The 12,064-nt window shown below is 43.4% G+C and overlaps 1 protein-coding gene across 6 annotated transcripts in view; it reads left to right on the top strand.

Annotated features, from left to right (window-relative positions):
- The window catches only part of HSF2BP (heat shock transcription factor 2 binding protein), a 79,335-nt gene that overhangs the window by 42,177 nt on the left and 25,094 nt on the right, over nucleotides 1–12,064 (top strand). For all 6 annotated transcript variants that reach the window (XM_065942442.1, XM_065942441.1, XM_065942444.1 and 3 more), the window contains one exon: nucleotides 4,470–4,573. In XM_065942442.1, coding sequence (XP_065798514.1) covers nucleotides 4,470–4,573 — 104 coding nt within the window. The remainder of the gene's footprint in view (nucleotides 1–4,469; nucleotides 4,574–12,064) is intronic.

Raw genomic sequence — 12,064 nt, 5'->3', positions numbered from 1 at the left:
TCAATGGAGGATGTGTCTCAATTTCTTGAGACTTCGGAGACAAGGAAATTTGCAACCTATCTTCTGCTTAGGTTCATGGGAGAAAACAGAATTTGCCTACTTTTTTTGTCATTGGAAGAAAAATGACTCCCAGTATTGCAGCACTTTGGGAAACTACATTTCCTTTTAGTACTGAAGTACCAGAAGAGTAAGATCATGGCATCCGGTCCTATCTCTTCATGGCACATAGATGGGGAAACAGTGGAAACAATGACAGACTTTATTTTCTGGGGCTCCAAAATCACTGTGGATGGCGACTGCAGCCATGAAATTAAAAGACACTTGCTCCTTGGAAGCAAAGCTGTGATAAACCTAGACAGTGTATTAAAAAGCAGAGACATCACTTTGCTAACAAAGGTCTGTATAGTCAAAGCTATGGTTTTTCCAGTAATCATGTATGGATGTGAGAATTGGACCATAAAGAATGCTGAGCACCGGAGAACTGATGCTTTTGAATTGTGGTGTTGGAAACGACTCTTGAGAGTCCCTTGGACTGCAAGGAGATCAAACTGGTCAATCCTAAAGGAAATCAACCCTGAATATTCACTGGAAGGACTGAAACTGAAGCTCCAATACTTTGACCACCTGATATGAAGAGCTGACTCATTGGAAGAGACCTTGATGCTTGGAAAGATTGAGAGCAGGAGGAGAAGGGGGTGACAGAAGACGAGATGGTATCATCAACTCAGTGGACATGAGTTTGAGCAAATTCCAGGAGATAGTGAAGGACAGGGAGGCCTGGTGTCCATGGGGTCGCAAAGAGTCAAGACACGACTGAGCAACTAAACAACACCAACCAGAGGAGTGAATTGAACGGGAAGTCTCTTTTGACCTGATGGTTAGAAATTTGATACATTATTTACAGTACTTTTGGTTGGAGTAGAAACGTTGGAACAGAAAGCATTTACATGAGAACCAGTGAGTGGTTCAGGGTTTGTTTTCTAAGTGGTGCTGTGACCTGGGAGTGGTCTCTGGTCCTCAGTGAGGGGGCCTGACAGTAGCAGGAGGTCAGGTGGTTCTGTGGTGGTTACGTTTGCTCCATTCTAGCTTCTTTGGGATGGAGCTGATGATGACCAAGTGTGAAATTTTAGAGATAGTTATCAGTTTGTGTTTTTGTCACTTTAAAGTTAAACACAGTCAGTGGAAGAATTTCAACTAGACATATTATCTGGGGTTTGCCCCACACGTCAGTCACCACCCAGATATTAACTTAGCCTTTTACAATCTAGAGAAGAAAGACTAGCTTGTTTTCTTTCTAGGCTCTAAAGTAGGGCTTGGCAGGCTTTCCCCAAAGGGCCAGATGAAAAGTTTTAGGCCCTGTGGGCCATGGGATCTCCATGGCAGTGACTCAGCTGCGCTGTAACCGGAAAGCAATGTAGGAAACACACTGGAGTCTGAGGAATTCCAGTCGTCTGTGCTGGTGACCTGAACATTTCTCTTCTTGAGATTCTGGATTAGAGAGCTCAGAAAATTCTAAATACTGGGTTGAATCAATCTTCCTCATGAATACATTATTTGAACATACCTTAATAACGCATTAGATGAGTTACCAGAGTATAGATTTTGCATATGTGTAATAGTTGTCAGGAAAACTTGCAAAAATTTGTAATTTTGGCTCAGTGTGTGGCCTGCGAGGTGGCAGAAGATGGTAATTTGAGGACTGGGCGTTGCTACTCTGAAGGAGGAGAGGACAGACTGTCTTGCATGCTGCCCTGCTGAGCCTCTCCAGCGTGCGGAGCTTGTTCAGTTTCCATATGGAACTTTCTGAGTGGTTGTCACGTCCCAGGAACTGTACCAGCCTGTGTATCTATAAAGACCCATCAGCCATGAAGCTTGCTTTCAGCAAGCCAAGTTGAGTGGGGAAGCCAGCTATTTTAACAGGAAACTGTGATACACATTTCCATGGCATGCATGTATTTATATGCCATAATTTATGTAATTAATCCCTTCTTAATGGGCTGATCGCAATCCCTGATTCTCCTTTTGCCTCAGGCTCCATTAGGTCTTGGCACAGTACTGTCACTGATCTCATCTTGATTTTAAATTTTGATATATTGCTTATTATGGAATTTTTGCAATAGTTCTGACTTTAAAAAGTTGCATTACAATATATTTTAAAATCTTTGATTAGTAAGCTTTTTTGGCACCCCATAAATTTGCATCCAAAACACATGCCTCGCTCTCTTCACCCGCTGGCCTGTGGGTTAGATGTTCAGTTGTACACACTCCAGACACTTTGGGAGGCAGGCTGTGGGCTCTGATGCCTTTTTCTGAAGAGAACTGATGATTGTCCTAACTACCAAGTTCACTCCATCTGACTTCTCAACTCCGGCTCCCCATAGGCAGTCAGCAGCCAGATCTGTGCCTCTGTCTGTGGTTTTCTTCTTATTCTCCACCGGGCTCCTTACTGTCTGCCTTGTGCAGTGGGTAGTTCAGAACTGGCCGCAGCCTGGGCAGAATCTGCACTTGAGCCTTAGTGCTCCCCTTGTCCTGGAACCTGCCTTTCTGGGCTTCCTCCTTCCCAGCTTCGTTCTGTTTGCTGTCATTTCTTTTCTTTTCTTTTCTTTTTTTTTTTGTAGTTAGACAATGACTTTTACTCTTAAGATGAAGAAAACCAATGCCAACACAATCTATCCACCATGGAGATGAGCTGCTGCAGATGAATCTTAAAGATCTTCACTCTGTATTTTCTTCTCATTTAGATTCATCAAATTTCCCACAAACCCAATAGTAGCTTTTGATTTGGTTTCCTTACTCTGGTGATTTAACTCTTGTTCAAAATGAAACATTAGTTCTGACATCCATTTCCAGGAAAAACAACAACAACAATCTGATTTGCGAGGCAATGTCCTAGTCTGTTTGGGCTGCTATAACAAAATACGTTTTTGTCAGGCTTCCCTTGTGGCTCAGCTGGTAAAGAATCCACCTGCAATGCAGGAGACCTGGGTTAGGAAGATCCCCTGGAGAGGGGAACAGCTACCCACTCCAGTATTCTAGCCTGGAAACTGTCATTTCTTTAGCTTTCTTTTCTGTTTAGTATTTTTCCTTTCCCAGATGTCACTTACCCTTGAGTTTTACAGTTTGATTGTTAAAGTTTTCTTTCTTGTATGTTCTGCTTGGTTCGCTCTTGAGCTGCCTTTGTTGTTTATAATACCCAGTAACTCCTTGATCTCATTTTAAATTTCTTTTTGGATTATTTAAACCTATTAAACACAGCTATTTTCTATTTGGCAATTGATACTTATAGTATCTGAGAATTATTTTTTAATTCTGGCTGTCATTGGTTCTTTGTGCTGTTACTTTAAGGACTTACTGTTCACGTGTTTTATGACTTTTATTAGGAACTTAGAGTTGTTAGCACTGTGTGTTGGGAATTCTTTGGCAACCCAGTCGAAGGCCCTTTGCTTTAAGAGGCTGGAACAGCTCCTGTCCTAGGTCTACTTTCTTATCAACTTGTGGATTTTCAGGCCATACAGAAAGTGTGCATTCATGCCAAACTTGGCAGTTCACATTCTTCTGGCTTCGTGAAGGGGCTTATGCTCTGAAGCCCTGTCTTGTGTTGGTCAGAGGCTCTTCTTTCTGTCTCTCTGCTCAAAGGCACTGACAATGATTCTCCATGTCTCTGGGATCAGCCATCTTTAGGCCTTACCTTCCTGAATTTGAGCTCTCCCTCAGTTCCTGGCAAGACATGGTTTCTTGTCATTTCTTGCAAGCCCATTCATTTTCAAGAGTTTGCAGAATATTTGTATAGCCTTTTCTGTTACTTTGCAATATGAAGTTTTGAGGTTCTCTCTGCTCTGCAGTATTGTCAGAAGTCAGTCCTATAGTTTTCCAGTTTTTATTTGCCTCTGTATCACTAGTTGTGGTCATTTCCCAAGATCACTTGTTTAACTCCAGGTCAGTAGGATTGTCGGTTGTTAGCGATGGTTGAATTGTGGCTTTCTTCATCCCTATATGGTAGATTAAACAGGGTTGAATGGCCTGACCTGGCCACCCAGAGTTAATGGGCAACATTCATTGAATGAAAGGTAGGATTAAATTTTAAACAGTGAATTGAACCTTTAGAGTACAGTATACTTATGAATTGAGGGTTGCCTGTATGTAAATGCAGGATTGGTAATAAAAGGTTACTCAGTAAATACGGCTTTGAGGTTTCCTGTGCCCTCCTTTGTGTCTCTTGATTATGTAAGTTCATAAAAGGTGGGATTACGTGGCACTATTGTTTCCCACTTTCATGAAGCCTCACAGAGACAAGTATTATTTACCATACCTTCTACTTACTATACCTGTCTTCCAGATTGTAGAATCGGATATCGCAAGTGTAAGGGCTCCCCTAAATGTGTTAGGGTCCTGTGAACCAGCAGATACATTTAGGGTGAAACTGTTGGGGGGAGACCAGCATTTCAACACCATTCTCTTTTACATTTCAGGTTAATGCTGATGTCCCTGTACAACGTGAGCATCAATCTGAAAGGCTTGAAGTACATTAGTGAGAGCCCAGGATTCATCCCTTTGCTGTGGTGGCTTCTGAGTGGTAAGGAGGGGGTCTGCCTGTAGGTTCCTCATGCAGCTGGTATACCTGTTCCTCTGGCTGGAGGGAGTGGTAAAGTATTAGACATGAGAGTGGATTGTCCCCAGATGTTACCAGGATTTTTGAAAGACAGAGTTTAGATTACAGAAAACTCCCTGGTGTGCTCAGTTATTTCTAGTTCTGTTTCTGAAGTATTGCTTTCAATATAGTTGTGATTCTGTGACACAGAGAAAAATTACCTAATAAAGCAGCTAGTAAGTGGCAGTAACCTGTTCCTTTCTCTGTGAACAATACAGCACCATGCATGTTGTCTGTGGCTCTGAACACCAGGTATAGAGAAATCCCATCATTAAGCACCAGTGGGGGGAAAAGAAGTCTGAGAGACTGCAGCGCTGGAGTTCCATACACATACACACACACACACACACACACACATCTATATATATGTGTATATATACACACATACATATCAATATATATGTGTATACATAATGTTTTTTATTTTCTTTGAAATAAAAAGTTTCTTTACTCTTTCTCCTCTTCTCCCTTACCTCCAATTTAACCTAAAATTTTGCCCCCATCTGTTCAACATAATTTTTAATATGTTTTTAGTAGAAATGTATTTCATTCAAGTGTGCAAAATAGTTAACTTCCCCCTTTTTTTTTTTTTTGTAATTCAGATCAGTCTCTATTTTGAGCTTCAGGTGGTAATAAATGTTTATTTTTTGGTAACACTTTTTGAGGTATAATTGACATGCAATAAACTATACACGTTTAAGGCAAACAGTTGGTAAGTTTTGACATAAGCTACATAGGGTGAAAGCATCATTACAATCAAGATAACGAACATTGCTGTCACTCCTGAAAGGTACCCTTGCTCCTTGGAGCTCTTTCCCACCCCTGTGTGCCTCTTTCTAGAAAATCACTCACCTTCTCTCTGTGTTACAGGTTAGTTTTAATTTCTCCAGGTTTATATAAATGGAGCCATGCATTTTGCATTCTTTTTTGCCTCTTTTTCACTCAGCATAATTATTTTGAGAACTCCATCTATGTTTTGTGTGTTAGTAGTTGATTCCTTGTTATTGCTAAATAGTAAGTATTCTGTTATGTGGATAAACTGCAGTTGCTTTATATATTCAGCTGTGGGTTGTCTCCAGGTTGGGCTTATTATAAGTGAAGCTGCTGTGAGCACTCTTGTATGTCTTTGCGTGGATATAGGCTTTCATTTCTCCCAGGTAAATTCCTAGGAGTACAATGTCTAGCTTGTGTCGTAGGTGCACGCTCATTTTGATGAAATCGCCAAGCTGTCACACACTGCACAGTGGTGGCGCTGTTCTGTGCCTGCTCCCCCTGCCCCTCCCCTGCCCCAGCAGAGGGTTAGCGCTTGCTGTGCGTCTTTGTCAGTGCTCCATGTGATCTTTCTGCTTTATTGCAGATATTCTGGGGGTGGGGAGGTGGTGGGTGACAGACCTCACTCAGTCTCAGTTCAGTCACTCAGTTGTGTCCGACTCTTTGTGACCCCATGGACTGCAGCATGCCCGGCTTCCCTGTCAATCACCACCTCCCAGAGCTTGCTCAGCTCATGTTCATTGAGTCGGTGATGCTATCTAACCATTTCATCCTCTGTTGTCTGCTTCTCCTCATGCCTTCAGTCTTTCCCGGCATCAGGGTCTTTTCCAAGGACTCAGTTCTTCGCATCAGGTGGCCAAAATATTGAAGTTTCAGCTTCAGCATCAGTCCTTCCAATGAATATTCAGGACTGATTTCCTTTGTGATTGACTGGTTTGATCTCCTTGAAATCCAAGGGCCTCTCAAGAGTCTTCTCCAACACCACAGTTCAAAAGTATCAGTTCTTTAGCACTCAGCCTTCTTTATGGTTCACCTCTCACATCCATACATGACTACTGAAAAAACCATAGCTTTGACTATACCGACCTTTGTCGGCAAAGTAATGTCTCTGCTTTTTAATATGTGACTAGGTTGTTCATAGCTTTTCTTCCAAGGAGCAAGCGTCTTTTAATTTCATGACTAGATCACTACGTTTATGTTGTTACTAATTTGCAATTAGTTGTTACTAATTTGCATTTATGTTATGATTAATGATATTGAGCATCTCTTCCTATGTTTATTTGTCCATCCTGATATCTTCTCTGATTAAATGTCTGTTCACACTTTTTGTCCATTAGAAGAAAATCAGGTTGTTTCAATTAAACATTGAGATTCTTTGCATATTCTGCATACAAATCCTTTGTTACATATCTAGTTTGCAAATAATTTCTCCCAGTCTGTTGCTTGCCTTTTCATTCTCTTAATAGCATCTTTAAAGAACAGAAGTTATTAATTTTGGTGATGTTTAATTTATTGTTCTTTTTCTTCTATGAATCATGCTCTTGGTATAGAAATTTTTGCCTAATTGAAGGTCACATGGATTTTTAAAATGTGTTTTCTTCTATCTTACAGTTTTTCATTTCTGCATTTCACATTTAGATCTGTGATGAATTTGAGTTAATATTAATATGTGTTGAGAGCTATGACTCCCAAGTTGTGTGATGGCATGTTCTATCTTGCATGAAGCCACCACCTAGCTGATCCATCTCCACTTGTCTGGAAGATTTTCCTTTCTCAGCAGGGCTATGTTTGGACCTTTGCTGACAATCTGATGACCTTCTATGAGAGGGTGTAGTTTGGGGCTCTGTTATTCTGTTTTGTGGACCCATTTTTGTATCATGATGCCAATACTATAGAAGAAAGGTAGTGTAAATCCTCCAACTTTATTCTTATTTCTCAAAGTTATCTTGATTGTTTCTAAAGTCCTTTGGATTTCCATACAAGTTTGAGGATCAGCTTGTCACTTCCTAAAAAAAAAACAAACTTGTTGGTGTTTTTGTTAGGATTGTGCTGAATCGACAGTTCACCTTGGGGAGGCTTGACATTTAGCGACACCGAGCCTTGCCATCAGTGAAACAGTGTCTACACACTCACCTATTTAGGTGTCGCTGGGAGAGTGGAGGCTCTGACCTCTGCTGTTCCTGGCTGCGTGTGCAGTGAGCCCCACGAGGACAGAAGGAAGGGTGGGCTTGTTGACACTCATGTGGGACGGGTCATGCTTCCCTCTAGGGGAGAGCTCTGGCAGGGCTACTGCCCCTGTGAAGGATGTGGCTTCCCTGAGCACACAGCCCATGGTGTGTGGCTGGCCTGCGGAGCTGGGTCTCCCTGGACCGTGCCAACCCCCTGGATGTGGCTGTTGCTGTGGAGAAGCACTGTTCTTGGCCTTGGACACTGGTGTCTGTGTCTCCTCCCAGCGTCTGGTAGACTGCAGTGTGCTGGCTCGTGAACTTGCCAGCCAGGTGAAGCCCCACACCTTCCAGAGCTGGAAGGAGGCAGCCAGGGGAGGGGGCCATGTTTGTAGTGTAGAATGACTCCTGCCCACGAGGGCTGGAAACCTGACCAAACAGCTTTTTTTCTCTTGAGAATGTGAACCAAGGAACCCATAGACTCAGAGGTCGGCCTTGGACTTGGTGGGGAAGGGGTGTCACTATTGAGGCTGGTTGGTGTGGGTCACATGCAGGCAGAGGGTCCCAGCTGGAGGTGGGGTGGGAAAAGGGAGAGAATAATTAGATGAGTTCCTTGTACTCTTCAGTGTCAGTCACTGCTTACGTGTATTCACAGATCTAGTTCTCTAAGTACTCTTACTGGGTAAATATGATCATTTATGTTTTATATATAGGGAAAGTGAAGCATGCAAGGCTGAAGTGACTTTCTCAGGGTCATACCTGGGTGGGAGTCTGGGCAGCTGAGCTCCAGATCCCGTCTCTCAGCCAGTCTGCTGACCTCTGCCCTGCAGGAAGTGCCTCTAAGATGGACACTTAGTTCTGAGTGACCTGTCACCATCCCTTGTCTCCAGATCTGGCATGACTCGGCCTTAGAGATGATATCCCGAAACCACACACCCTCTCTGTTTAAGCTTGCTTGCAGCCAGTGATCTTCTAGCACCTTCTGCCAGTTGTTCTGTAAAAAGAAGGTCTTTTATACCTGTGGTGCTCCAGAAATGTTCCAGGGCCAAGTGAAAGTTCTTCTGAGTTTTGTTTTCATTTAGGCTTCTCTAGGTAACCAGCAACCCAACAGTGTCTGTCAGTTCCAGACACTCACCAGGGGTGGCATTCTTTGATCAGGGTGGTTTGTTCCTGCTTGAACTGCAGGTCCCATGCAGTGGGGGGTGGGGCAAAGACACCTTAATGCCTCTCTTGTCTCCGCCAGCAGGCTTCCTTGTTCATGATGACAGTGATGGTTCTTTTGACACAGTGAGTACAGCCCAAGTCTAAACAGTCTTCTGAAAGGTCATCTTCTTGATGTCCTTAGAGTTATTTGTTACCGCAGGCAGATGAAAAACAAGGTCTATCAAGCCCAGGATGTTTGTCCCCTGAATTATGTTTAAAATTGCTTTAACTTAAAAATTGAGATTCGTTACAGAATTTGGTGTGTATTTTAGGAAGATGAATAAACATTTTATTACAGAAAACAGAAATATTCTCTGAGAAGCAGTATGTCCTTCTCAGTGTTGGTGGCTGTTTTCGTAACTCTAGACTGTCATAACTGCTCAGGACTAAGAGTTCTAAAACTGTTTTTTTTCCTGCCCTTTTGCTTTTAGTTAGATCTGCTGTATGATATTGTACTAGAAAATAGGAATCTCTCCTAATTTGTAAAGGAAAAAAATTTAATTACTTCTTCCAGTAATTAGTTCCTACATTTATCAGTTTTCATGTTAGGAAATTTGATATGTTTTAAGGAACATGGATTTTGGGATTCCTTAAACCTGGAGAAATGCCAACTCTTCTACTTGGGAACTTACCTTTTAGGCTCTCCCTTTTCTGATCTGCAAAATGGGGATTTCTACCTCAAGAGTCTCAGTGTGTATTAAAACACAGTAGTGCCCGGGCCAACACCTGATATGGTAGGTGTTAAATAGGTGTTTCCCTTTTTACTTATAATCTAAATCTTTTTTTTTTTCAATTATTTTTATTAGTTGGAGGCTAATTACTTTGCAACATTGCAGTGAGTTTTGTCATATATTGACATGAATCAGCCATGGAGTTACATGTATTCCCCATCCCGATCCCCCCTCCCACCTTTTATGCCATGGTGAAAGCACACTTCCTTTCAGTTTGACCTAAAGGTAGCAAGTTGCTTTCAAGTTTCCGGACTTCTTTGATCCAGGGTAGAGGACAGTTACTATTTATCATCCCTGACTAAATAATCTCATTTCCTTTAACCTTTGCTGGGTTGCACTTTCCTTCCCTTTATTCAACTATGTGGCTGGCTTTTTCCCAGGCTTTCTGCAGATTCTTCACATTCCTCATAAGCCGCAGAGCTGGCTTGGACTCTAGCACTTAGCTGATGGGACAGAGCGAGGGGGGCTGAAGGGCAAATGTTCTGTAACTGTTAATGTGCACTGGCGTGAAGACCTCACCTTTAGCTTTCCATGTTGCTTTTTCTGCTCTTGTTGACAGTATTGAATAGGCATGTAGGACTCCTGTCCTGCACATATTTGGTTTATCTAAGTGATAGTAAACATTGATAGTTCCACCCAGTTTGTATCTGTAGTCCAGACTCTCTTCGAAACGTCAGACTCACTTATCCAACTGTCTATTTGACATCTTCATGGGGATGTCTAATGTGCATTCACACTCAGCTAACTAAGTTCCCAACCTTTCCCCACCAACTTCTACCATAGCCTTCCTGGCTTTGGTTGATGACTCTTTCCAGTTTCTCCAGCCTGTAAAGACATGGAGTGGTTTTTGTCTCCTTTTTCTCTGACACCCATGTACAGTCTGTTAGGAAATCCTGATGGCCCTACTTTCAGAATACATCCATAGTCTGACCACAGTCCACCACTTCCACATGGTTTTGAGTCTCTGTCTTTTGTTTAGAGGCCTTCAGTCACCTCCCGCAGATCTCCCCACAGTCCATCGTCGCAGGCCATGGATTAGGAGGCAGGGGGATGGTGGAATAGGTCCTGGACAACTCTCCTCATTGGAAACAGTCAAAATGTCGGGTGAGATGTTAAAACAAAACAAAAACATTTTAAGCTCCTCTTCTGAGCTAGAAAAATAGTAATTATACGCAGAGCACAAAAGCTGAGTGAAAGCTGATGGTGGAGAGGCTACTGGGTTCCTGAGCTAACTCTGAGGGCATCTATCCAGATGACCTTTAGTTCCTGTGTCCTCCCGGGGCCTGGGGACAGGAAGCAGAGCCCATTCCCACCGTCAGTGAGGAGCCTGGCGGGGCTCCCAGAGGTACTCATGAGAAGGGATTCACAGACCTACGATAAGGGGTGGTTTATCCCACTCCACTCCATGCTTGATAACTAGAAAAGCACAAACACCCAGGAAGGATGTAAACGGTTTGAAAAGCACAGTCAATCTGCCCCTTTCCCCGCCCCAAATGCATAGAAGACTCCAGCTGTTGGCTTGTTTCAGACACATGTGGGAAATTTATGAAAGTGATCATTTTCTGGGTTTTGAAGCAGGTCTCCATTTCACATGATCAGAACCAAATGGGATATCTTCTTGGACCATAGTTCAGTGAAGCTTGTGGCATGCTTGGACTAGGAGCGCTAGCCTTGACTCATTTTCTGTGGGGCTGTTGCTTGGGTCTGCTCAGCGTGGTCCTCCTGCCTTCTTCCCTGGAGCGAGCCTTTTACCTGGACCCCTGGTTAGTGTCAGTTGGTAAAAAATCTGCCTGCAATGCAGGAGACCCCAGTTCAATTCCTGGGCTTGGAAGATCTGCTGGAGAAGGGATAGGCTACCCACTCCAGTATTCTTGGACTTCCCTTTGACTCAGCTGGTAAAGAATCTGCTAGCAATGTGGGAGACCTGGGTTCGATCCCTGGTTTGGGAAGATCCCCTGGAGAAGGGAAAGGCTACCCACTTGAGTTGGACCTGACTGGGTAACTTTTACTTTCACTTTCTGGTTAGTGTGGGGCCTAGCAGTGCCTCAGTGATGATTGTAGTGATGGGCATGTGACCTGAACCAGACCAGAGTCGTCATCTAGGTGTGTTCTAGCTGGAGCTGCTGAAGAAGAATATTTTCTCCAGTCTGGGCCCTGGAACTATTAGGTGTGGCCCACGGCTGCCCTGTGGCCACCTGCCTGGCCGCTAGGGGCAGTGTGTCTGTGCTGTTGGTCATGGCAGCCAGCTCAGAGTGCTGACACAGGGATGCAGAAAGGAGTCCTCCAGTTTGCAGTTGGCTTCACTCTGCCCTTCCCAAGGCTTGGCTCTTTAGCTTGTTCTCAAATTTTGAGTTACTACAACGTCTTCTATGAGGAGCGTCTCCTGTTTTTCGGGAGTTAGAGTAAGCATTGTTTTTCCTTCAGTGAGGGCAGTGTACCTTCGCTCTGCCTATCTCCTCACTGTGGTTTCATGTCCTCCTTTTCTGAGGCACCAGCCACCTTCTGATATTCTGTGTAGTCCCCTGGTTGGTCTGCTTGTTGTTGAC

Source organism: Muntiacus reevesi, chromosome 8 (genome assembly GCF_963930625.1).
Source record: "Muntiacus reevesi chromosome 8, mMunRee1.1, whole genome shotgun sequence".
NCBI lineage: Eukaryota > Metazoa > Chordata > Mammalia > Artiodactyla > Cervidae > Muntiacus > Muntiacus reevesi.
The sequence above is the reverse complement of the archived record's forward strand: the minus strand, read 5'-3'. Positions and strand labels throughout refer to the sequence as shown.